The sequence below is a fragment of the Neoarius graeffei genome, chromosome 24, assembly GCF_027579695.1.
Source record: "Neoarius graeffei isolate fNeoGra1 chromosome 24, fNeoGra1.pri, whole genome shotgun sequence".
NCBI lineage: Eukaryota > Metazoa > Chordata > Actinopteri > Siluriformes > Ariidae > Neoarius > Neoarius graeffei.
Genome location: NC_083592.1, coordinates 9332960 through 9357339, shown reverse-complemented (window position 1 = coordinate 9357339; position 24380 = coordinate 9332960). Strand labels below are relative to the sequence as shown.

Below are 24380 nucleotides of genomic sequence, written 5' to 3'. Positions count from 1 at the left end.
TCATGTGAGGAAACCCACCAACATCCCAGAGTTGAAGCTGTTCTGTACGGAGGAACGGGCTAAAATTCCTCCAAGCCGGTGTGCAGGACTGATCAACAGTTACCGCAAACGTTTAGTTGCAGTTATTGCTGCACAAAGGGGTCACACCAGATACTGAAAGCAAAGGGTCACATACTTTTGCCACTCTCAGATGTGTAATATTGGATCATTTTCCTCAAGAAATAAATGACCAAGTATAATATTTTTGTCTCATTTGTTTAACTGAGTTCTCTTTATCTACTTTTAGGACTTGCGTGAAAATCTGTTGATGATTTAGGTCACGGGCGGCACGGTGGTGCAGTGGTTAGCGCTGTCGCCTCACAGCAAGAAGGTCCTGGGTTCGAGCCCTGGGGCCGGCGAGGGCCTTTCTGTGCGGAGTTTGCATGTTCTCCCCGTGTCCGCGTGGGTTTCCTCCGGGTGCTCCGGTTTCCCCCACAGTCCAAAGACATGCAGGTTAGGTTAACTGGTGACTCTAAATTGACCGTAGGTGTGAGTGTGAATGGTTGTCTGTGTCTATGTGTCAGCCCTGTGATGACCTGGCGACTTGTCCAGGGTGTACCCCGCCTTTCGCCCGTAGTCAGCTGGGATAGGCTCCAGCTTGCCTGCGACCCTGTAGAAGGATAAAGCGGCTAGAGATAATGAGATATGAGATTTAGGTCACATTTATGCAGAAATATAGAAAATTTTAAAAGGTTCACAAACTTTCAAGCACCACGGTCGATAGAATACTATGTAAAAGTCTGTTAATTTATTCTGTAAATGTAGTTTTAGATGTGTATTTTGTGTCTTCTGGATTACTGTTTCAGCAGGAGAGATGCATTTATTCCCAAGTAAATTCCCAAGAAAAACAGATACAGAAGAATTAAGACAAAACGTCAAACGCAAACCAAAATCTAAATTAAGCTCCTCACAGCAACGGTGTAAACTGCCACATCGAATAAAACCGCTCACAGTAATCAGCTTTTATTTAGAATTTAATGGTAGACTGACTTTCAGATTTTTCAAGTGTAGGCCATAAAAGGAATTTTCCCCAACATGCAGTTATTTTTGTTTAGTGACCGAAAGCTACTGAATTCGAATCACAGACTTCCAAATTTATTAGTTTTTTTTAAATAGAACGGTTAATGAATTTATCTTCACGTGGCTCTAAATTCTCCGCTATTTTTTCCTGCTTCACCATGACCCAATTCAAGATACTACATCACGCATCACATCACGTGGTGGGCTTTCCCCGTTCGCGCAAGGCATTGTGGGATACAGATTTGAAACGGGAGAGAAAAATGGAGGACGTGAGTGTGCGAATGAAACGTGAAAGAGCGACTACAGTAACAGAACGAAAGCGAGAAGAAAAGACTTTATATAGGAAACGCAGGACCAAACTAATAAATATCGGCGCTCAGCGAGCACTTCGGTGTGATCAGCTGTTCGTTTAGCGACAGAACGATGGAACTGCCAGTGCACGGTCGAAAGTAAACCTGCGCATGCGCGCGCACACGGACGTCCTCTGTCTGCTTGACTGCGTGAAACGAGCGATTTCATGCACGTTATTTGCTCGAGAATCACAGAATAGCCTCGTTTTTTTTGGGGGGGGGGGGGGGGGAGGGGGATATTACAGAAATAAACATGTATCAGGGCTTTCCACAAGCGCCGGCTGCCAGCCATACAGCTGACTACACAATTAAGTCCAGCCGGCTACTTTAATGACTATTTTTGTAGCCCACAGGCTCTAAATATTAATTTTCGATTTTAATAAAATTAAATGTTTATCTAACGGACTGACAATAATGTCAAACTGAACCGCACTCATTTAAGTTGTGATTCGCGCTGTTTGTACCGATAATAACCACAAATTCCCCGCAGACTTCGTTGATCAAGGGAGAGTAACTCATCCGCGGCCCCGACATGCGGTGTGCGCGCGCGCACTCGGAGGGGACAGAAGCAGAGATGACGCTTATTTTGTCTCCGGTAAACCAGTCTTCTCTCGTTCAATTCCGTGCTGGCATCAAAAGACACCGTTGGTTGTAAATGAAGCCAAACTGAGTGGTTGGAGTGTATTTTCATACACAAATGGAGAAATGTTCGCTGGGTGTGTAATTGTGTCGCCCCACTGCAGACCGTTGTCGTTGTTAACTCATAGCATGCTCAGCTGCGTGAATGTGTCATGCACCGAAAATAAGAGATTTACAAGCCAGGAACGCCTCATGATGCAATACGCAAGAAAAGAAAGAAGATTTACTGCCATTTTACTTTGTATTTGAGTAAAGTGAATAAATAAATGGTCTGTGGAAAATGCATTTAATCCTGGGAACTGCGTGCACAGGAGTTTTTGTGTTTACTCCCCCCGGCTACTTATTTGTCATGGCTGGCTAGTATGAGCCTTAGTGGAAAGCCCTGATGTATATCACAATGACCACATTTCAGCAGGAACTAAATTTCACCGATTTTATGAAATCGAAAGGCCGTCTAGCTTTCACCGAATGTCTTGCTGAGAGCGGTCGTGTGTGTGTGTGTTTTCCAGGGAGCTACGCGATGAGGGACTTGGTGAGTAACCTGCCGAGCGGTCAGCAGCGTCCAGCCAAGAACCTGGAGGAGGACACGGTGGTCGCCGTGCTCAACACCATCCACGAGATTGTGACGGACAGCTCGGAGAACGCTCGCTCGCTCATCATGGCTCAGGCCATCGATAAACTGGTGGCCATCCACAGGACCAGGTAAAACGGAGCTGAAAATGTTGTTCTCTTTTCCTTTACACCACAGTGCTGTTGAATTCTCAGTTCTGATTGGACAGATGATTTGATTAATTTTCTATAAGATGCACGTGATTATAGAGCGTGTTATAGACCCCTTCGCATGTTTGTAAACACACCGACCGTTGCCAGGATGCGCGCGCAGCCTGGACCCAGAAACAATGGCGCTGCCCATAGACCGCCATTACGAGCTGTCAGATTATGCAAAACAATTGTCGTTACAAGATCGAGAATGCTACATAAATAAGTTAACTCTAACAAGTGGACATCGCCTACCGGATCCGTATTTAATTAAAGAGTGGACGGACGATGTTAGTAAGTTCCCTGGTATACAATGGCCAGATATATACTCGTACCTTATTGACAAGACTTCAGTGCACACCCACGAAAAACTTCGTGCCTACAAGTCTTTAGACGCATATGATTGTTATGTTCGGGCATGTACAACTTGATTAACAATGGGACATTCATATTCATTTTGCTACAACAGCAAATCCCAACACTAAACAGCAATTTGCAGGAGGTAATGGCATGAAAGGAATGACAGTGTAAAGAGTGCAGCTAAGAGAAATCAGAGCTGCGTAAAAAGCGAGAGGCAGAGAGCAGAAATGAAACTGAACGGGGCGGGAGCTAGGTTAGAGCAGTCAGCGTAAGTTGGCATTTAGAGTGAGGGCACACAATTTTACCTTTCCATCCTTGCTTTAAAATTGTGATTTTCGGCATACACAAATAATGACGGCACAAAATCTGGACTGCTTGAGTCAAGCGAGACCTCTTCTACAAACAAAATTGCATGCAAAGCTAAGTTAACATGCTAACAATATTCATTACATTGTGTAACTATGACCCAGCTAATCAGACAAACGTTACCAAAGTATTTTGCTACGTCAGTAAACGAAGACTAGAAAGAATAAAAAAGAAAGATTTAATAAATAGCCTGATCTTACCTGTGATGAAGTGGGCGCTGCAAACCCGCGCATTTTTGATGGTGCTTTCATCCCAGTCTACACGTTTGATGGCTTGTAGCCATAGACGTCGGCGATTTTTTTGGAATGGGTGAGATCCTGCTGGAATTCTGTACATTTTAACCCCATCACTGCTACGATTCTGACACCCGACAACACAACTAGGCATCGCTGAGTCTTTTTTGAGTCCAGGCTGCGCGTGCAATTTCCTCTTGCGTATGAATGACGTTTACTGCGAAGGGGTCTATAATCACCAGTGGCGAACCGTTACTGTTAGAGCTGGGACTTGAGCTCAGCCAAAACTGAGCCGGACACCAAAAAAGCAACCGGGTAAAGGATTTTGTAAGGGATTAGCGGTAGGCTGCCAGGTCGCTCCGCTGTGTGTCGCTGTCGATGTTGATTTTAAAAGTAACTCAGTAAATTACACTAAGAGGGAAATGAATACTTAAGTCCGAGTGGAAAATACTGTCGCGAGCGTGCAGCGTGGAAGAAAAGTCTGGAGACAGAAATCTTAGTTTCTCAGTCGTTAGCCTGTAGCTCATGATAGATAGCACTGGCTTGGCTGCTTTATTAGCATTCGCTAACACTACTGATGAACGCTACACTGGATGGAAGGTGACTTCACTGCTGCACTGACGGCGCTGATTTGCGGTTAAGCTTGTGTTGGCCTTCGAAAAGGTAGAGGTCGATAAATTTTTGGTCTCTCCCATAATAAATCAAAATCTGATTGGTTAATTCATTAATCTGTCACTTCCTACATAAACACACACTGCCATGGCCTTCTGCTCTCGGCAATGAAGTCCTAACCAATGAGTGAGCAGCTTTAAACTCTTCTCAGCCTAGACACAACAAAACAATCTGATTGGATAACTCGATTTTAATGTTTTCAGGACCGTAACCCTTTCATTTCTGAAGCACATTTGATAGAAAGTGACGTCGAATTTGAAGAGAATAATTATAATGAAATTATGAAAGAAATTAAATGTAACCTTTGAAATGCTGATACAGTTAGGTCCATATACTGTATATTTGGACACTGACACAAATTTTTGGTTTTTTTTTTACCTGTTTACTGAAACGTATTCAAGTTATCGTTATATAATGGACAAAGTCCAGACTTTCAGCTTTCATTTGAGGGTATCCACATTAAAATTAGATGAAGGGTTTAGGAGTTTCAGCTCCTTAACATGTGCCACCCTGTTTTTAAAGGGACCAAAAGTAATTGGACAATTGACTCAAAGGCCATTTCATGGGCAGGTGTGGGCAATTCCTTCGTTATGTCATTCTCAATTAAGCAGATAAAAGGCCTGGAGTTGATTTGAGGTGTGGTGCTTGCATTTGGAAGATTTTGCTGTGAAGAAAACATGCGGTCAAAGGAGCTCTCCATGTAGGTGAAACAAGCCATCCTTAAGCTGCGGAAACAGAAAAAACCCATCCGAGAAATTGCTACAATATTAGGAGTGGCAAAATCTACAGTTTGGTACATCCTGAGAAAGAAAGCAAGCACTGGTGAACTCATCAATGCAAAAAGACCTGGACGCCCACAGAAGACAACAGTGGTGGATGATCGCAGAATAATTTCCATGGTGAAGAGAAACCCCTTCACAACAGCCAACCAAGTGAACAACACTCTCCAGGAGGTAGGCGTATCAGTATCCAAATCTACCATAAAGAGAAGACTGCATGAAAGTAAATACAGAGGGTTCACTGCACGGTGCAAGCCACTCATAAGCCTCAAGAATAAAAAGGCTAGATTGGACTTTGCTAAAAAACATCTAAACAAGCCAGCACAGTTCTGGAAGAACATTCTTTGGACAGATGAAACCAAGATCAACCTCTACCAGAATGATGGAAAGAAAAAAGTATGGCGAAGGCGTGGTACAACTCATGATCCAAAGTATACCACATCATCTGTAAAACACGGCGGAGGCAGTGTGATGGCTTGGGCATGCATGGCTGCCAGTGGCACTGGGTCACTAGTGTTTATTGATGATGTGACACAGGACAGAAGCAGCCGGATGAATTCTGAGGTATTCAGAGACATACTGTGTGCTCAAATCCAGCCAAACTGATTGGTCGGCGTTTCATAATACAGATGGACAATGACCCAAAACATAAAGCCAAAGCAACCCAGGAGTTTATTAAAGCAAAGAAGTGGCATATTCTTGAATGGCCAAGTCAGTCACCTGATTTCAACCCAATTGAGCATGCATTTCACTTGTTAAAGACTAAACTTCAGACAGAAAGGCCCACAAACAAACAGCAACTGAAAACCGCTGCAGTAAAGGCCTGGCAGAGCATTAAAAAGGAGGAAACACAGCGTCTGGTGATGTTCAAGTCTTCAGGCAGTCATTGCCAACAAAGGGTTTTCAACCAAGTATTAGAAATGAACATTTTATTTACAATTATTTAATTTGTCCAATTACTTTTGAGCCCCTGAAATGAAGGGATTGTGTTTAAAAAACGCTTTAGTTCCTCACATTTGTATGCAATCATTTTGTTCAACCCACTGAATTAAAGCTGAAAGTCTGAACTTCGACTGCATCTGAATTGTTTTGTTCACAATTCATTGTGGTAATGTACAGAACCAAAATTAGAAAAATGTTGCCTCTGTCCAAATATTTATGGACCTAACTGTATGTTTGGGCTCCTCTGAAGGACTAGAAGGCCCTGACAGTTCCCCTCTGTTAATCCCACTCCAGGAGTCTCATATACCCCTTTTCCACCAAATCAGTTCCAGGGCTGGTTCGGGGCCAGTGCTGGTGCTGGTTTACAACTCGTTCAACTTGCGAGCCAGCTGAGAACCAGTTTGCTTTTCCATAGCTCGCGGTCCTAAGAGAAGCCACGTCAGTTACGTCGCTACTTTTGCATAAACCTTGGCACGAATATCGAAGCAAAAACAACGTGGAAGAAGCAGCAGCAACAACAATAATAATAATAATAATAATAATGGATGACTTCGCGTTTGTACAGCTGCTGCTTCTCATCGCTTAAAAATGGCGATCTTTCGCGGTCTTGTTATTGTTGTTGGTCTTAAAGGAACAGTCCACCGTACTTCCATAATGAAATATGCTCTTATCTGAATTGAGACGAGCTGCTCCCTACCTCTCCGAGCTTTGCGCGACCTCCCAGTCAGTCGCGCTGTCACTCCTGTTAGCAATGTAGCTAGGCTCAGTATGGCCAATGGTATTTTTTGGGGCTGTAGTTAGATGCGACCAAAGTCTTCCACGTTTTTCCTGTTTACATAGGTTTATATGACCAGTGACATGAAACAAGTTCAGTTACACAAATTGAAACGTGGCGATTTTCTATGCTATGGAAAGTCCGCACTATAATGACAGGCGTACTAACACCTTCTGCACGTTTCGACAGCGTATTGATATCTGAGCTCCGTATCAATGCGCTGCCGAAGCACGCAGAAGGTGTTAGTACGCCTGTCATTATAGTGCGGACTTTCCATAGCATAGAAAATCGCCACGTTTCAATTTGTGTAACTGAACTTGTTTCATGTCACTGGTCATATAAACCTATGTAAACAGGAAAAACGTGGAAGAGTTTGGTCGCATCTAACTACAGCCCCAAAAAATACCATTGGCCATGCTGAGCCTAGCTACATTGCTAACAGGAGTGACTGTGCGACTGACTGGGAGGTCGTGCAAAGCTCGGAGAGGTACGGAGCAGCTCGTCTCAATTCAGATAAGAGCATATTTCATTATGGAAGTACGGTGGACTGTTCCTTTAACAACTCCACCCCCCCGCTGACGTAAGCGGTTCTTTCCTCTGGCCCAGCAGAGAGTTGGTGCTAGCCTGGAACCGGTTTTTCTGGCCCCAGAGCCAGTTCTTTGTCAATGGAAACAGAAAACCCGGTTCCAAACGAAGCACTGGCCCCGAACCAGCCCTGGAACTGCTTTGGTGGAAAAGGGGCATAGTGAATTCTGAGCATAAATGTGAAATAAAGGCCAAGTTGCTCAGCGTGGACTTGACCGAGGAGCTAACGATGTGGACATGGAGCCAGCGGTGGCCGTTTGAAGCTTTAGCAGAATTCAGAGTCCTGCCCTGTGTCTGAAATCGCTCACTCGTTCACTACTCCCTATATAGGGAATTACTATATAGAGGACTATACAGTGAGCTCATTGGTAAAATGAAAAAAACTCTTTTGGACACTACTCCGTCGCGCTGGTATTTACGTCATGACTGTCACACAGTTAAAACGTGCCAGATCATTCGGCTGGTGGGTTTCAAAATAATAAACACGTGCGTATGTTTTTGTGATAAATCCATATTATACTGAGCGCATTTCCCACATTAATCAGTACAAAGTACCCGTAGCTTTCAGTTCTTTTAAATCAAGGCTGAATACTTTTTCTTCTTCGCCGCTGCCTTTTATTAAATCACATTTGAGACTTTTAATTTGATTTCTTTCAGCACGACCGCAATGCATGATGGGCTATATTGCTTTGGTTAGTGACCATCGTTGTACACTACTTTTCGTGAAGCATTGTGGGACACTTTGAGTGCACTACATAGGGTGTAAATAATCTTCACTAAGGTTTCGGACAGCACTACAAAATGGCGTCCTCACTATATAGTGAGTAGGGAGCGATTTCGGACACAGGGAATAAATGGATTTGATTCCTCCGAGCAGCAAATTCTCCCCGTGATGCTTCTGATCCCATACAGGCCCGGATTTATCGGAGCACTTTTCCACTCGGGTCACAGAGCCGTCAGGAAGCGGCGAAAGCACAAGCGAACATGTTTCAGTTCAAGTGGGTTTAGGTTGTAGTTTCACAGCGACACTCTGCTCTCCGGAAGACTTGAATTCCACCCCTGTGCTGTGTTTTGTGCCCCACAGCCAGTCAGCCAGAGAGACCAAGGCTGCTTCTCACATCCTGCAGACGGTGTGGAGCTACAAAGAGCTGAGGAACACTCTGACCAAGGACGGCTGGAACAAAACCCATTTTCAGGTGCGATTATAGAGAGTGTGGACTGAGCAGCGTCTTTTTTTCTCTCTTCTCTTTCATCAGGCTTATTTCCAGGCTCTCTCTCTCTCTGTCTCTAAGAGCTTCAGTGCTTTTAGTGCGAGTTCTGTTGCGTAATAACGGGACAAACTCGATGTGTGTGCACTATTAAGACGCGCCCATGTCGGTTTTTGCGTCCTCTCTTTCTACAAGGTCGGCGAGATGATGTAAAACTGTGATGGTGATGTTTTATACGAGCGCTAATTTAAAGCTACGTTTGTCCCACAGCCCACAGCGACCGTGGCTCCGAAAGGCACAAAGAGCAGCAGGTCAGGATACGACGACTCCACCCTCCCCCTGATGGAGAAGAGCCAAGGTGCGTCTTGTTTTTTTTTTCCCCCCCATGACACCACTTTCATGTGCCTTGTCTTGATCATGAAAGGTGGGCCTAAGGCTAAGAACGTTTTATAGCCGTCGTATTAACCGAATGTGGACGGGACAGGACGGCAGATAAACGGCTTCATTAGACAGTCATCACTGTCTTCTCACTGCACGTGCTCGGTAAAGACAGCAGTGTTTCTTAGACGTCAGCCCGAGTGAAGGCGTGGTGATGCTGAGCGCCGCAGGGGAGATTATGAGCTCCAGGCATCTCATTAAAGGGAGGAGTCTTCACCATGACAGCATTTTCTTTAAAGGCTATTTATCGCTGAAGCTCACAAATCCAGACCTGATGTACAGTGTGTCTCGCTGCAACTCTCATTTCATCCTCAGCTTACTTCATCCATCAGCTTACCTCTCTCAGTAACGACTGGCTGAGGATTAGGAAATGTGATGATGATGATGATGATTTTTTTTTTTTAAATTAAATCCAGCAGCAGTAAGCTGTATATGCAGTGAAAAGATAAAAGAAACAGCCTTTGAATGCTTTGCAGGCGACAGAGGCTGTGGCACTGGTGCTATGATACCTATGGATGAACTGGGTCCAGGTAAGACAGCGTTTTTGCATGCCGCCCTCCCAAAAAAAAAAAATTTAATTCATAACAATGTTAAATTTCCCATTTCATCCAAGACGTCTTTTTCTGGAATGGGAACGATCACGAACCTCCTCACTAATCAAATCCGAGTGTTTTTTGTTCTCTAACCCGACCCTGTCATTCATGATGTTGGTTCTAATGCTGTCTGTGAAATTCCTCTTTTAAAATGGGGTTTCCGGTGAGCTGCGAGGAACCAGTCGTGCTTTCAGACTGGAGACCGTGTGCCGAAGCGAAGCGATACTGAGCATGTGTCGTTCTGATCTGAACCCGTAACATTTGCGATGAAGAGGACAACTTCTGGTGAAGCTTCAGTAGGAACGTGACCAAACGCGATGGGAGGAGTTTCGCTAATAACTTCCGTCGTGCTGGTGCTTCAGTAGGAATGTTGGTTTTAGTCCGAGCTTCAGCAGTCGTCTGTTTAAAATCGGCTCTTTGCGGCTAGAGGTCGTGTGCTTGGATACCACACAGCAACGCCATGCTGGAGAGCAAGCTTTCAGGGAAATGAAACCCTCCACAAGGTCAAGCACAAGTTTCAGCAGTTGATGGCGCTCAATCTTTCCTTTTCTAGAAGAATTGTCAGGGTTTTTTGTTTTTCTAAGTTTAGTTTCGGCTCGTTTGTACAGGAAAAAATTATTTTATCGCAAAAGCATCGACTTTCAATGGACGGTGTTTGGGTCTTCACGGCCAAGCAACATGGCGACTTTGCAAGGTACACTACCGTTCAAAAGTTTGGGGTCACCCAGACAATTTTGTGTTTTCCATGAAAAGTCACACTTTTATTTCCCACCATAAGTTGTAAAATGAATAGAAAATATAGTCAAGACATTTTTCTGGCCATTTTGAGCATTTAATCGACCCCACAAATGTGATGCTCCAGAAACTCAATCTGCTCAAAGGAAGGTCAGTTTTATAGCTTCTCTAAAGAGCGCAACTGTTTTCAGCTGTGCTAACATGATTGTACAAGGGTTTTCTAATCATCCATTAGCCTTCTGAGGCAATGAGCAAACACATTGTACCATTAGAACACTGGAGTGAGAGTTGCTGGAAATGGGCCTCTATACACCTATGGAGATATTGCACCAAAAACCAGACATTTGCAGCTAGAATAGTCATTTACCACATTAGCAATGTATAGAGTGGATTTCTGATTAGTTTAAAGTGACCTTCATTGAAAAGAACAGTGCTTTTCTTTCAAAAATAAGGACATTTCAAAGTGACCCCAAACTTTTGAACGGTAGTGTATGTACGCTAAAAAAAAAACCTTGTGAAAGCACTAATTTTAATTCGAACAGCTCAAAGAGCTCCATAATACAAGTTTTCAAGGAATGTAGTCATTTCTGTAAGGTTTGGCTCCATCTTGAAGATACAAACGAATGATATTACTGCGATGATGATAACCAGAGATGGACAAAGAACCCAACTTCATTACTGAAGTCAAAGTACAGATCCCACTGGTCAAATGTTACTCCGATACAAGTGAAAGCTCTCCAGTCAAATTTTTACTTAAGTTAAAGTACTGAAGTACTTGCTTTTAAAAATACTTAAGTATTAAAAGTACATTTTCTGTCAACACATCGTTGTATTATTGCCACACCTCTTATAAAACCTAATGCCTCTGAAACAACCGACTGGATTTACTGACTCGCTTGTAGAACCTGTAGCATAAACACCTGGTAGAACGTTACAAAATGAAACACAACTGAACTGAAAAATAACCTTTTTTTTTTTTTTCTTAATTGTAACACTCCTCCCCACCCCAACGAAGCAGCATGGTCGTGTTCTGACCCGGCTCTGGCAGTGTGTGCACTAGGGATGTTAACCGATGACTGTTTGACCGGTGGTTGACCAAATCAACGTTAACCGGTTAATTTTTTTTTGGTTGTTGGTAAAAAAAAAAAAATCAATCGTTTTGAAGCTGCCGATTTTGGAGCGGAGAACCTGGAATTCTGTGTTGTAAACGCTTGGGGCATGCCATGCGGTGTAAGGACGACAGCTGACAAATCAGAAACACCCATTCAGTCATGTCCCGCCCTCCCGCCCCAGTTAAAGACAGCTGACAAATCAGAAGCACCCATTCAGTCATGTCCCACCCCAGTTGAACACAGCTGCCACCAGTGTTGCCAGATTGGGCGGTTTTAAGTGGATTTTGGCAGGTTTTGAACATATTTTGGGCTGGAAAACGTCAGCAATATCTGGCAACATTGGCTGCCACTTGGCGAAAGAAAAAAGTGTAGACACAGGGTTTTTAGCTTACAAATTACTATTCTGTTTTTTTATTATTATTATTAGAAGGCACATGGAGTTTAGTCCTGCCTTGGCCAGTGCATTCTGAAAGTATGTTTCGGTCTGTAGCCAACAATGCATGTTATTGCAGATCAGATCTCTCCACACAAACTAAAGGCGCAGGTGCCGACTTTTTCACGGCTTTTTCATGGACTGTAACGGCGTTTGCTTATGTAGTAATTTTAATACAGAATTTACTCTGATGAAATTATTCAGACACTCCAATGCCCCCCCCCCCCCCAAAAAAAAAAAAAAAAAAATCGGATCTGCACGAGCTGTGAAAAAGGCGCGCCGTTTGCATCCCTGTTTAAACTCATAGGTTAACCGACTTTAACCGGCTAATGAGGCTCGGTGGTCGGTCAAAATTTTTTTTTAGTTTTCGCCATCCCTAGTGTGCACACATGCCTGTGTATGTTAATCAGGAAGACAGTGGGATAGCTGTAAATGCAGCTCGCTCAGAAAATAAAACTGACCATCCAACCTGCTTAAAACCCAGATCCACACCTCGAGCTTAATAATAGCCCAACAGCAAGACGAAAAAAAATTCAAGGCCATCATCTGACATCAAAACAAAAAATTCCAACAATTTGTTGCGACTGACTAGTACAATACTGTCCATCTCACAGGTCTCGCATGCGCGCGCACGTACATGCACATATGAATCTGCCTGTGGAATCATGGTGGTTTAACGTTAAGCTAGCTAATCCGTAAAGCACCACCTGACGCTAGCAAACTCTTTTTCAAACTCAAAATCATATTGGGTAGCTAACCTTACTAGAAAAGAGAGATTTCTACATTTTGTTTATTTGGCAAAATTATGCTAAAACATATTTCTGCAAGGACTTTAGCGTAACTCCGTTTTTACACGCTAACTGTTCAAGTTCACTAGCTACGCGTTAACGTTAGCCGTGGACAAGGCGACGGCAACTTGGCGGGCAAATCCATAGAAAGTCATTTGACTAACCAGGCTGCACAGCTATTGCAACGTTAGCACTAGCTCTAAAAGCACAGACAACTTCACTGCAAGCTTTCTCTTGGAATAAAACATTTACATCTGTCAATATGCTCCCGCAGGTTGGACGGCAAGTTTTTGTAGGCCGTGATCTGGTTCGTTTTTGGTAAACAAAGCAAACATTTAAAATGAAACGACTCTTTAATCCTTTTAGAAAATTGAAACATGGGTTCTAGCTACCGTATAGCCATGGGTGCGTGCATTCCTCAGAAGAACCGCCTCCTTCCATTCTGCCATCAACTGATCGTGTTAAATAACGCTGCTGAGAAATCACTGAACTTGATTTTATCCAGTCTACGGACGTGACGTGACCCGAGTGATTACTGATAGACTGCCTCAGTGTCACCTGCGAAAAAACCAACCACGTTTTTAGAAAAGAAAAGAAAAAAGAGCCACTTCGTAGTACCGAGGACCTTGATAGAAATGTAGTGGAGTAAAAAGTGTGATATTTGTCTTTCAAATGTAGTGAAGTTAAAGTCATGAGTTGCCAAAAAATTAATACTCGAGTAAAGTACAGATACTCAGTGTACTTAAGTACAGTACTCAAGTAAATGTACTTCGTTACTGTCCACCTCTGATGATAAAACAAGACGAACTTATCACAGCACATCAATGGTTCACTCATCATTGTATGTGACATACTTTTGTCAGTTTTTATTCACTGAGAAAAGCAATCTTTTTAGACAGCAGGAATCACATTGCTATGGCAACAGGATTGTTTACTAGTGTCCGTGCCCAGTAGAGTGAGAGTTAAACTTCATAAAAGTGAAGTCTGTTGATTCGTGTCGTTTATTGCCAGGAAAAATCACACAGCTCCAGAACATTTCTGATTAGGTTTGTAGAATCAGGAGCCTTTATTTGTCTCACACACACACACACACACACACACACACACACACACACACACACACACACACACACACACACACGCAGCTGATAAGGAGGAGGGAAGCAGCCGAGCTTCGTGTTGTTGTTGTTGTTATTGTGGTAAATTGTTCGTTTATATCTTCAAGATGGAGCCAAACCTTAGAAAAATAACTCCGTTTTTTCCCGGTCCAAATCCTGCACTCTGATTGGCTGGTGAGTGGGTTCGTATCCTACGGTACGGACCCTGGTTACGGACCTCTGGCGACTCGCTCGTTCACAACAACAAACAACATGGTAGCGTTTTTTGTCAACATTTTTTTTTTTTTTTTTTTACAAGATTTATTTATAAGATTATCAAAAATCTTATAAATGTTTGCCAGCATTTCTCAGGAGAATAGCATTAATTTTACCGCATGGATAGCGATAACGACAGTGTTCACAGCGAAAGCGAGTTTTACTCCCCTGAGGAAGAAGAAATAAAATAAAACATTTCAGGAGAAAGCTAAAAACCTCTAACTGTTGCTAATGCCGAGCAAAAACATGGCTGAATCCTGAATGACTCCTATTTGTATAAATAGGGGACTACATAGGCGGCAAAATGTAGTTTTTATTCCTGCCATGGAAGTGCACTTGTATACTGAGGAGGAAGCCATTTGCATTACAGCCGTGAATGAGGATTCAAAATAGCGTTAATTTTACAGCATGGATAGCGATAACGACAGTCTTCACAGCTAAAGCGAGTTTTACTACCCTGAGGAAGACAAAATAAAAGAAAACATTTCAGGAGAAAGCTAAAAACCTCTAACTTGCTAACAGTTTGATCTCATTAGTTAATGAGGCCCATTTTGGATCATGTTATCCTAATACATAATATTACATTAGGTAAAAACTTTAAACCAGTACAATCTCTTCTTCAGAGTTTCACCAAATGGCTTTATTTATGCAATTTAAGATCATAATACTGTCTAACTTTGGTTGAGCAAAAACATGGCTGAATCCTGAATGACTCCTCTTTGTATAAATAGGGGACTACACAGGCGGCAAAATGTAGTTTTTTTTTCCTGCCATGGAAGTGCACTTGTACACCAAGGAGGAAGCCATTTGCATTACAGCCGTGAATGGGGATTCAAAATGGCGGCTCGGCTCGGTTTTCCCTTTCGGCCGCTCTTGTTTTCTGTTAGAATTTGGTAAAGAAAAAATAAATATATTATTTACCAGCTTAAGGTCGGTCCGTATGGTGAAATACCGTGACCTCGGCCTTGAATACTGACCTCGGCCTCGGTCAGCACTTTCAAGACCTCGGTCACGGTATTTCACGATACGGACCTCCCAGCTGGTAAATAACATGTATATCTTGAAAACTTGTATTATGGAGCTGCTTTGATTGGTTAGAATTACAGTAAGTGCTTTCACAAGTTTTTTTTGGTGTACAGACCCTGCAAAGTCGGCGTGGTGTTTGACAGCGAAGATCCAAAAGTCGCAGTACCTTTGCGATTAAAATAAATTTTCCTGTAAAAATGAGCCTAAAGTAGACTTGGAAAACTATTCTTCTAGAAAAGGAAGATGAAGCGCTGTAAACCACTGAAACTTTTATATGTTTGACCTTGTGGAGGGTTTTGTTTACCTGAATGCTTGCTCTCCAGCATGGTGTTGCGATGTGGTATCCAAGCACGTGACCTCTAGCTGCAAAGAGCCGATTGGTCGGAAACTTTTGCAGGAAGTTCAGTTGTAATTTTCTTGGTAGACGCGTAGGAGCTTCACCAGTAGGAGAGTTGATAAATACCTTGGTAGGATCTTCAGGAAAGGCAGTGGGAGAGGTTTAGATGGAGCTTCCGTTGAATTTTTCAGTAGAGCTTCATTAAAAAGGTGGATTGGAGCTTCAGTACAACCTTTGGATCGGTGTGGGAAGTTTGATTAATGACTTGAATAACGACGTCAGCCTTGGCAACATGAGCAGGAAATTTAGTTAAATGGAACGTTTAGGTGAAGCTTCAGGAGGAGTAACTAACATCAGCAGACTTTCACTACCTGGTTTTAAAGTGCTAGTCTTACAAAAATGATCTCATAACATCCCGGGTTTTCTGTGTGTGATGCGCTCAAATAGGTTCACGATAATTGGTTCGGAAAATAATTTTTTTTCCCCCCGTTCCAAAAATCACTAAAAGCTTGTCCGCTATTGTTAAATCGCAGCAATTTATTGGTCAGCGGCGCTGCATGCGTGACGTCATATGCGCAGCTGCCTTCTTTTGTAAAGCTCTCGACACAACTTTACGACAACGAGGATGAAGAAGTAGTGGCTCGGAGTGAGCGTGTTTCGGTTTGCTTTTAGATCAATAATTTGTCTGTCGTCTATCTAAATATTCTATTTGGCCACATAGAACGTTATTGACGTGGCTAAGGACAACTAATCAATTCAAGCAGCAGGCTAAACATGAGCTAGATGCTTCCTGTGCGGCGGTGAGCTCTTTGGGACGGTGCTTCGGACTTTTGTCTCCAGATGGTAGGAACGACTCTGCGTACCAGACGTCGCTCAGATCCTTCTTTGTGAATCTGTCTCACGAATGTATGGAGCAGACAGCAAACCGTCCTGTCGGCTTGAACTTACCGCTCTTTCTTATCCGTACGAATCAAACCTGTTCATTCTGTAAGTGTCCTTGAATGACACGCCTCTTAAGAAGCATGCTTTGGTTTTAATTTTGGTTAGGAATTAAAAAAAAAAATTGTTAATGTGCTATATCAGGGGTTTTCAAGGTGTGGGAGAGTCAGCCCCCCCCTCAGACAGCAAATAAACAACAGCGCCCCCCCCCAACCACAATATTTGTTGTTGCTATACTTAATGTTCCATTCGTATTTTTAAAAAATGGTTGTTGTACACATTATTTTTTTCTTTTATACATTTTAAACATCTGTGCTTTTTGAAAACATCTTTTTTTACACATTTAAAACATAGGAGCTTTATTAAAAATATTTTTTTACACATTTTAAACATCTGTACTTTTTAAAACATTTTTACACATTTTAAACATCTGTGCTTTTTAAGACATCTTTTTTACACATTTTAAACATCTGTGCTTTTTTTTAAAAAAAATATCGTTTTACACATCTGTGCTTTTTAAAACATTTTTTTGCACATTTTAAACATCTGTGCTTTTTAAAACATTTTTACACATTTTAAACATCTGTGCTTTTTTTAAAACATCTTTTTTTACACATTTTAAACATCTGTGCTTTTTAAAACATTTTTACACATTTTAAACATCTGTTTTTTTAAAAAAAACATCGTTTTACACATCTGTGCTTTTTTTAAAACATCTTTTTTTACACATTTTAAACATCTGTGCTTTTTAAGACATATTTTTTACACATTTTAAACATCTGTGCGTTTTAAAAAAAAACATCGTTTTACACATCTGTGCTTTTTTAAAACATTTTTTACACATTTTAAACATCTGTGCTTTTTTAAAACATCTTTTTTACACATTTTAAACATCTGTGGTTTTTTAAAACATCTTTTTTTTACACATTTTAAACATCTGTGCTTTTTTTTTTAAAACTTTTTTTTTTTACACATTTTAAACATCTCATAGCATCGTTAGCTAGCACCTCTTGGCAGACAACACACTGTGGCAGTGAAGCATCTTCAGATCCAGTCCATGAAAATCCAAACTTTAAATAATCGTGGTCATACTTCCTTCTTTTTTTGCTTGGCCCAGACTCTGTCTCCTCACTCACTGTAGCTTTAGGTACTAAAAATCCATCCATTTTGTCTCTGGCAAAGGCTAGCTGAAGTTCACTAAATGTCCGCAATAGTAACGTATTCTGGTTTATTTTTCCTCACGTTGCCCCCCCCCCCCCCCCCCCCCCCCCCGAAGAACTCTGGCACCCCCTAGGGGAGGCGCGCCCCACACTTTGAAAAGCCCTGTGCTATATTTTGCAAAGCCAGAAATGCCGCGAACTTTCAAGTATGAGGTCACTTTCTTTGAATTAACAGTAACTTACCAGGAACGCATTCATGTAACGGCGGACTCTTACCAGCGAAACGGAACATGTTCCCGGTCTCGTATTAAAAAACGATTTAGACAGTAAACTATTTGACATGTCTAGTTTTATAAGGTGTCGTTTTCATAAGACGAGCACTTTAAGAGGATCTTTAGTCGTTTCACTGATCTCACCAGTCAGAGCTTGACTGGTACATTTTAGCTGGATATTTAATCATAAGCCCGCCTCCAGGAGTGTGAGCGGCGTCAGTAGATCTCTTCGTAGCATCGGAAATGTCGAAACTTTAGTGGTGCGAGTGAGATCTTCAGCATGTAGGATGTAGATTTGTCTTGAGAGGATCTCGAGGTAGTTTAGTGAGGTCAGTAGGAAGAGTCTCGGTGGCATCAGTAGTGTCTGTAATGAGATCAGAAGCTGTTACATCTGCAAGAGGAAGTACAGCGATGGCTGAAGTAGTAGCACTGGTGCAGTGACGGCTGTAGAAGCTGACAGTAATAACACAAAAAACCAACTGGTGCTCTCCTTTTCACTATGCTGCTTCGTGTCCCATGATGCTCTGCAGATGGAGCAAGGCTGACTGACAGTAATTGGACAGAATGTGAGCGGAGGGAGCTGGGCTGGTGAGCAACAGCGTTAGACATATTGATGGAAGAAAGAGGATAATGTGAAGAAGAAAACGAAAAGTCTCGTTTCAGCCCTGCTAGAAGGAAAAACACCATAAAAAATTCAGCACAGGATTCCGTGATGCGTGTCGGATCACGGACATGCCGCGCATGCCCCTCGACACAGCCACCTGATCGGCCCGCTTGCTTTAGTGTAGAACTAAACAGTCTCGTCTTCCTGTCCTCTTCCAGACGGTTATTCAACTATTGACCAAAGGGACAAAGACTGCAAATATAAAACCAGCGACGTCTCGTCGGATCTGACGGAGCGGGAGCCTCTGAAGGTGAGATCCGATACACGATTCCACACGTCTAACACACATCGAAAGAGGCTCAGGGGATTTATTTATTTATTTATTTATTTATTCAATAAATATTTCAGGTTTATGTCTCCTGTCTCTTTTCTGAGATGGAAGAGTAGTTGTTGTATAATACGATCTTTCTGGGGAAGTTTTTGGGCCGTCCTACATTTCCAGTGCACTCTGTTGTGATTTTAGTGTGATTTCTTTTTTTGGTCACTTTGAAGGAAAAAGAAAAAAGAGAAAGATTTCTTCTAAAGCTGTGTGTACACAGTGTGACTTTAAGCTCGCTCTGATTTTAACGTGGAGATGATGAAGACCTCGGCAGATCACCCAGCCGTCTCTTCCACCTCTTCATGAAGCGCTCTCTCTTCGTTGGAGAATAATTCACACATCATTTTCACGAGAAATCAATTCTTGATCGAAGGTCTCTTTGCCGCCAGAGCCTCGAGCAGCGTGAGGCTCTCCGAGTTTGAGCACATGATTAAAGGTGTCCAGTTAAGCTAAAGATTTAAACACCACCGTTAAATCTAATAGACTAGAGCCGAACTGTTTCATCATTACATTACCAGCAGGCTGAAGGTGATGGTGCAACACCCACACACACACACACACACACGCACGCACGCGCGGTCACTTGTTTGGTTTGAGCTCTGTGCAGCCCCCGCTTTAACACCTTCAGTACCACCTGAGCTAAAAGGTTTTATCTGTTTGTCCTCTGTTTTGACTGGCATGGTTTTTGGGTGGTTTTTTTTTTTTTTTGGTAATGATGACTAACTTTCAGTACACTCACCTCTGTGTGTGTGTATCTCTGTCTGTCTGTCTCTCTCTCTCTGTGTCTGTCTCACACTGTCTCGTCTGCCTGTGTTTGTCTCTCTCTCTCGGTCTGTCTGTCTCTCGCTATCTCTGTGTCTTTGTGTGTCTCTGTCTCTTTGTGTCTGTGTGTGTGTGTGTGTGTGTGTCTCTCTCTGTGTCTGTCTCTGTGTGTCTCTCTCTCTGTGTCTGTCTCACACTGTCTCTCTCTCTGTCTCTCTGTCTGTCTATCTCTCTGTGTCTGTGTCTGTCTCACACTGTCTCTGTCTCTCTCTGTGTCTCACACGCTCTCTGTCTCTCTCTCTCTCTGTGTCTGTCTGTCTGTGTCTATCTTGGTGTCTGTCTGTGTCTGTCTCACACTGTCTGTCTCTGTCTGTCTTTGTCTCTCTCTCTGTCTCTCGCTATCTCTCTTTGTGTCTGTGTGTGTGTCTCTCTCTCTCTCTGTCTGTCTCTGTGTCTCTCTCTGTGTCTGTCTGTCTCACACTGTCTCTCTCTGTCTGTGTCTGTCTCACACTGTGTGTCTCTCTCTCTGTCTGTCTGTCTGTCTCTCTCTCTCTCTGTGTGTCTGTCTGTGTCTGTCTCACACTGTCTCTGTCTGTCTTTGTCTCGCTCTCTGTCTGTCTGTCTCTCGCTATCTCTCTGTGTCTGTGTGTGTCTCTCTCTGTCTGTCTGTCTGTCTCTGTGTCTATCTCTCCATATCTGTCTGTCTCTCTCTCTGTCTGTCTGTCTCTCTCTGTCTATCTCTCTGTGTCTGTCTCTCTGTCTGTGTCTGTCTCACACACTCTCTGTCTGTCTCTCTCTGTCTCACACACTCACTGTCTCTCTGTGTCTGTGTCTTTGTGTCTATCTCAGTGTCTGTGTCTGTCTCACACTGTCTCTCGTCTGTCTCTGTCTGTCTGTCTGTCTGTCTTTGTCTCTCTCTGTGTCTGTGTCTCTCTCTGTGTCTGTCTCTTTGTCTCTCTCTCCGTGTGTCTGTTTGTCTCTCTGTGTCTCTCCGTCTGTCTCACACTGTCTGTCTCTCTCTCTGTGTGAAATGCATTTGTTCTTTGCTGATTATTATTATTGTTGTTGTTTGTTTATTTATTAACCCTTCTCCCGTTGCTGCAGAATGACTCGAATAGGAAGCACTATATCCGGAGCAACAGGCCGACAGTGAGTCTTGTGGATGCTTGCGATGTCAAGCCTCAGCCTGTTGACTCCTGGGTGTAAATGCATGCATGGTAGGTTTTTCTCCGAGTGTTTGCTTCAGAGCGTTTGTTTGTGACCGGTCCCCATGTCCACCCCGCCCGTTTCACCCTAACCCAGAGAGCAGATTGTCTAACTCGAAGCGTAATCGGATCGTTTCCACTCTGATGATCTCCTGCATCGTTCATGTCTGTGGTTTAGAGTTGTGTTTGAGTCGTGCAGCGGTTTACAGAACCCGCCGATTAACCGCCGGAAATATAACCATCATCGTAGCGCCGAGTTACAGCTTAAACAAACTCATTTTTCTAATGCTGGGCAATTTTCTAACTATGCCTCATGGGTAATTAATAATCCGAGTACTTTACACCACACCTGGATTCCTCTCTATAGCAACTGCTCATCAACATTTATGGAAGGAGTCTCCAGTATCAGTGTAACTACACGTATACGGGAAAAAAAAAACAATGGTCTTATTCTTTAATACATAAACACACGGATTCCTTGGCAAGTTGCTGTGATGTAAAAGGAATAAAACACTTCATTCCGCTTCACCTCGTCATTGTTCATTTTCCTATCACAGCACCACACGCGAGTGTTTTACTCCTTAATTAATGAACACTAACCAACGAAGCAGGTTTCCCAAATTTCAAAGAAATCCTCTCTGGGTTATCAGGAACGCTTTGCCTTGCTTTCGCTTCAGCTGTTCACACTCACACTCATCACGTCATCCTGCTTGGGCTCCGATGGTCTTCACTGTGTAGCCTGTGGTTCTGGGAAACATGTTGGGTTCTGCACCATGGGTTCTGCCACATCTGTCTTTTCATAAGAAACCGGGGCTTCATGCGGGGCTTGTGACCTTCCTCTTAAAGCTCGAGGTGAAGAAGAAACCTGGTAAGGAACCTGCTAGATGTGAATGTTGAGGTGCGTGTGTGCTTCATTAACGCCGTGAAAATCATCCAGCTCGTCATCCTGGCTCTCATTACTGCATTCCAATCCATCTGGGAACAGAAACATGACGCTCGTGCTCTGTAGCTGCTTTTCCACTCACACAGTCTGGTTATTTTCTAGAAACGCTATGAAAGTTATTATTATTATGATGATGATGGACATTGCTGTGTAATTTGTGTACTATTTCATTAAACAGCTGTGTTTTGGTGGAAAAGTTCTAGTGCTGAAGCTGTTGGTTAAACTTTTCAGGATCGTCATTCAGTCTGTAAACAATCTTGTTTGGTTTTTTTTTTTTTACTCCCGTCCTCCCTGCACTTTTCTTTCTTCCCCAGGCTTAGCCAGCGTCAGCGCTACATCACAACCAGTCAAAGGATCTCACAAGACACGAGTCACCACTGCCATTTTCTCCACGATTCGCCGACGTGGATTCATCAGCAAAGAGACACAAACCAAACAAAAACACACACAGCGCAATCTTTCATTTGGCGAAATGAGATGAAACGACAGACGGCAGCAACACACACACGCACACAACTGTACATTTCTCCCACCCGTGCATTCCCACAGCGCGGTGAGGATCCAAGCAGCACGACACGAACTCCACGGATGAAGGAAAGATGACGGATGAGTGCAGCGGGGAACAGGAAAGTGGTGATGTGGACACGAAGGTGTACGGGAAAGAAACGGACTGAAAGGAAAATGAATAAAAATATTCAGTTTGTGGGTTTTTTTTTTTTTGTTACTCATTTTCACTGGTTTCTTTTTTTTTATATTATGAATATTGCTCTTTTTTTGGAAGTGAAGATGGTGGATGAAAGGATGTGCTTTGAGGGGGAGAAAGAAACGATTGGTGGTTGTGTATTGGTTTGAAATTTTAAGTCTAACGGAACCTAAAAAAAAAAAAAAACGTTGTCGTGACCTTCTGCTAATTTTGCCCATGAACCGATTCCACCCTCCAGTTTTCACGCGGCGTTGGTGTCGCCTTTGTGCTCTAACTCACCCAGCTGAACGTACGCTAAGAGCGGCATGTTTGCATCATTGCGTTCGCTAACAGGCTAGGTGGAATTTGTTGTTAGCAGGATTAGCATGTAGCATGTTGTTAGCACCTGCGAACGTACTTCGGGCTGGATTAACACAAGTAAGAAATGGAAACGGGCGGATGGTGTGAAGGACGGATTTCACGGTTGATTTTGAGGGACAGAGTCATGTTTTAAAACGTTTTATATTTTTGTTGCTCTTGTAAATGTATATTCGGGGGGGAACAGAGCCAACACACACACTTTATACATTGCTAGACGTCTGTGAGTTTCGGATCAGGATGTAAGGCATGAAGCGTCACCTTGTTTAGAAAAAAAATTATTTCTAATTAAAGGTGTGTATGAAAAGGCAGTGGAGGAGTGCTGGAAAAAATGAAGGATTCATGCTTCGGGATAAATGTTAAAAAAAAAAGTATAATTTGGTGTGAATGGGTGTGTAAGACGTGGGTTTTAAGATTGAGCTCATGAGCGCGACCCTGAGCCCTGACTCTCAGCTCTGTGATTGGACTGGATTGGATTCTGCCTCACTCGATGTAAATGTCAGACATTTCCATGCTGGAGAGGGAATACAGCGTGATGGGTCACTCACAGGCAGGACGAGGTGTTTTTTTTTTTTTTTTTCTTTTTTGGCTCCATTTTCTGGCGTGTCGATTATTCCGGAAAACCTGCCAGGATGTGGTGAAGGTGTGATCTGTAACATCAGCTCGAATCTCGCAGCATGAGCCTGCTGTATCCCTCCACGCTCCTCATGTCGCACGCTTGCAGTGGGTTCGTTTCTTTTAGCTTTTATCGCGTTCTAACCAAGACGTCTAACAGCAACAAGAAGTTGTCAGTATGTCAGTAGCTTTGTGTATTAACTAACTATATATATATCTATTTTTTTTTTTTTTTGAAAGATGGACTGTACTCCATATCCCCCTCATCCAGACTGCCTTTTTTTTGCAGTACGCAACCAAAGGACTTTGGGGTTGTATATTCTGAAGTTGGATCTACGAGCGTGAATAAGAATTGTATATTTACAGAAAAGAGTGGAAAAGTGGAATCAAGACCTACCTTTGTAGATAACACACACACACACACACACACACACGGTAAATGTACAACTCGGTAGCAAACGTGTTTGTAACTATCATATGTGCCTTAACCCTTCTCTGTGTTAGATCGAGAATAACTGTGTTTTCTATTAAGCTCTTTGTTGTTCCTCTTTCCGAATCCCATCCCTCCCCACCCTCCCTCCCTCTCTCTCTCTCGCTCACTCACTCACTCCATGTCCTCAGTGTAGTCTAGACTGGTGGTGGGTTTTTGCCTTGTGTTTTACATTGTACTCTATAGACACACTAAACGGGCTCGATGACGTAGAGGAGAACGTCGTTCACGCTTTCGTAGTGCTCGATGCCACGATGCTCCAAGAATGTATTCCGTTCATTTTACTAATCCCCTAACGGGAAGACGGCACTTGTTAGAATCCAGCCGAGATTTGTAGGGTATCACTTTGGTGTGTTTTCAATAAATCATGCCTGGAAAGATTTCATCGC

General features: G+C 42.9%; 1 protein-coding gene across 5 annotated transcripts in view; it reads left to right on the top strand.

The window, feature by feature from the left end:
• Positions 1-24376, top strand: part of arvcfb (ARVCF delta catenin family member b) — a 192955-nt gene extending 168579 nt beyond the window's left edge. For 3 of the 5 annotated variants that reach the window (XM_060908052.1, XM_060908049.1, XM_060908048.1), the window contains 7 exons: positions 2558-2750; positions 8604-8715; positions 8998-9085; positions 9642-9695; positions 18756-18847; positions 20783-20895; positions 22141-24376. In XM_060908052.1, the coding sequence (XP_060764035.1) occupies positions 2558-2750; positions 8604-8715; positions 8998-9085; positions 9642-9695; positions 18756-18847; positions 20783-20884 (641 nt within the window). In that variant the 3' untranslated portion in view covers positions 20885-20895; positions 22141-24376. The remainder of the gene's footprint in view (positions 1-2557; positions 2751-8603; positions 8716-8997; positions 9086-9641; positions 9696-18755; positions 18848-20782; positions 20896-22140) is intronic. The other 2 variants (XM_060908050.1, XM_060908051.1) reach the window with 2 other exon arrangements.
• The last annotated feature ends 4 nt before the right edge of the window (positions 24377-24380 follow it).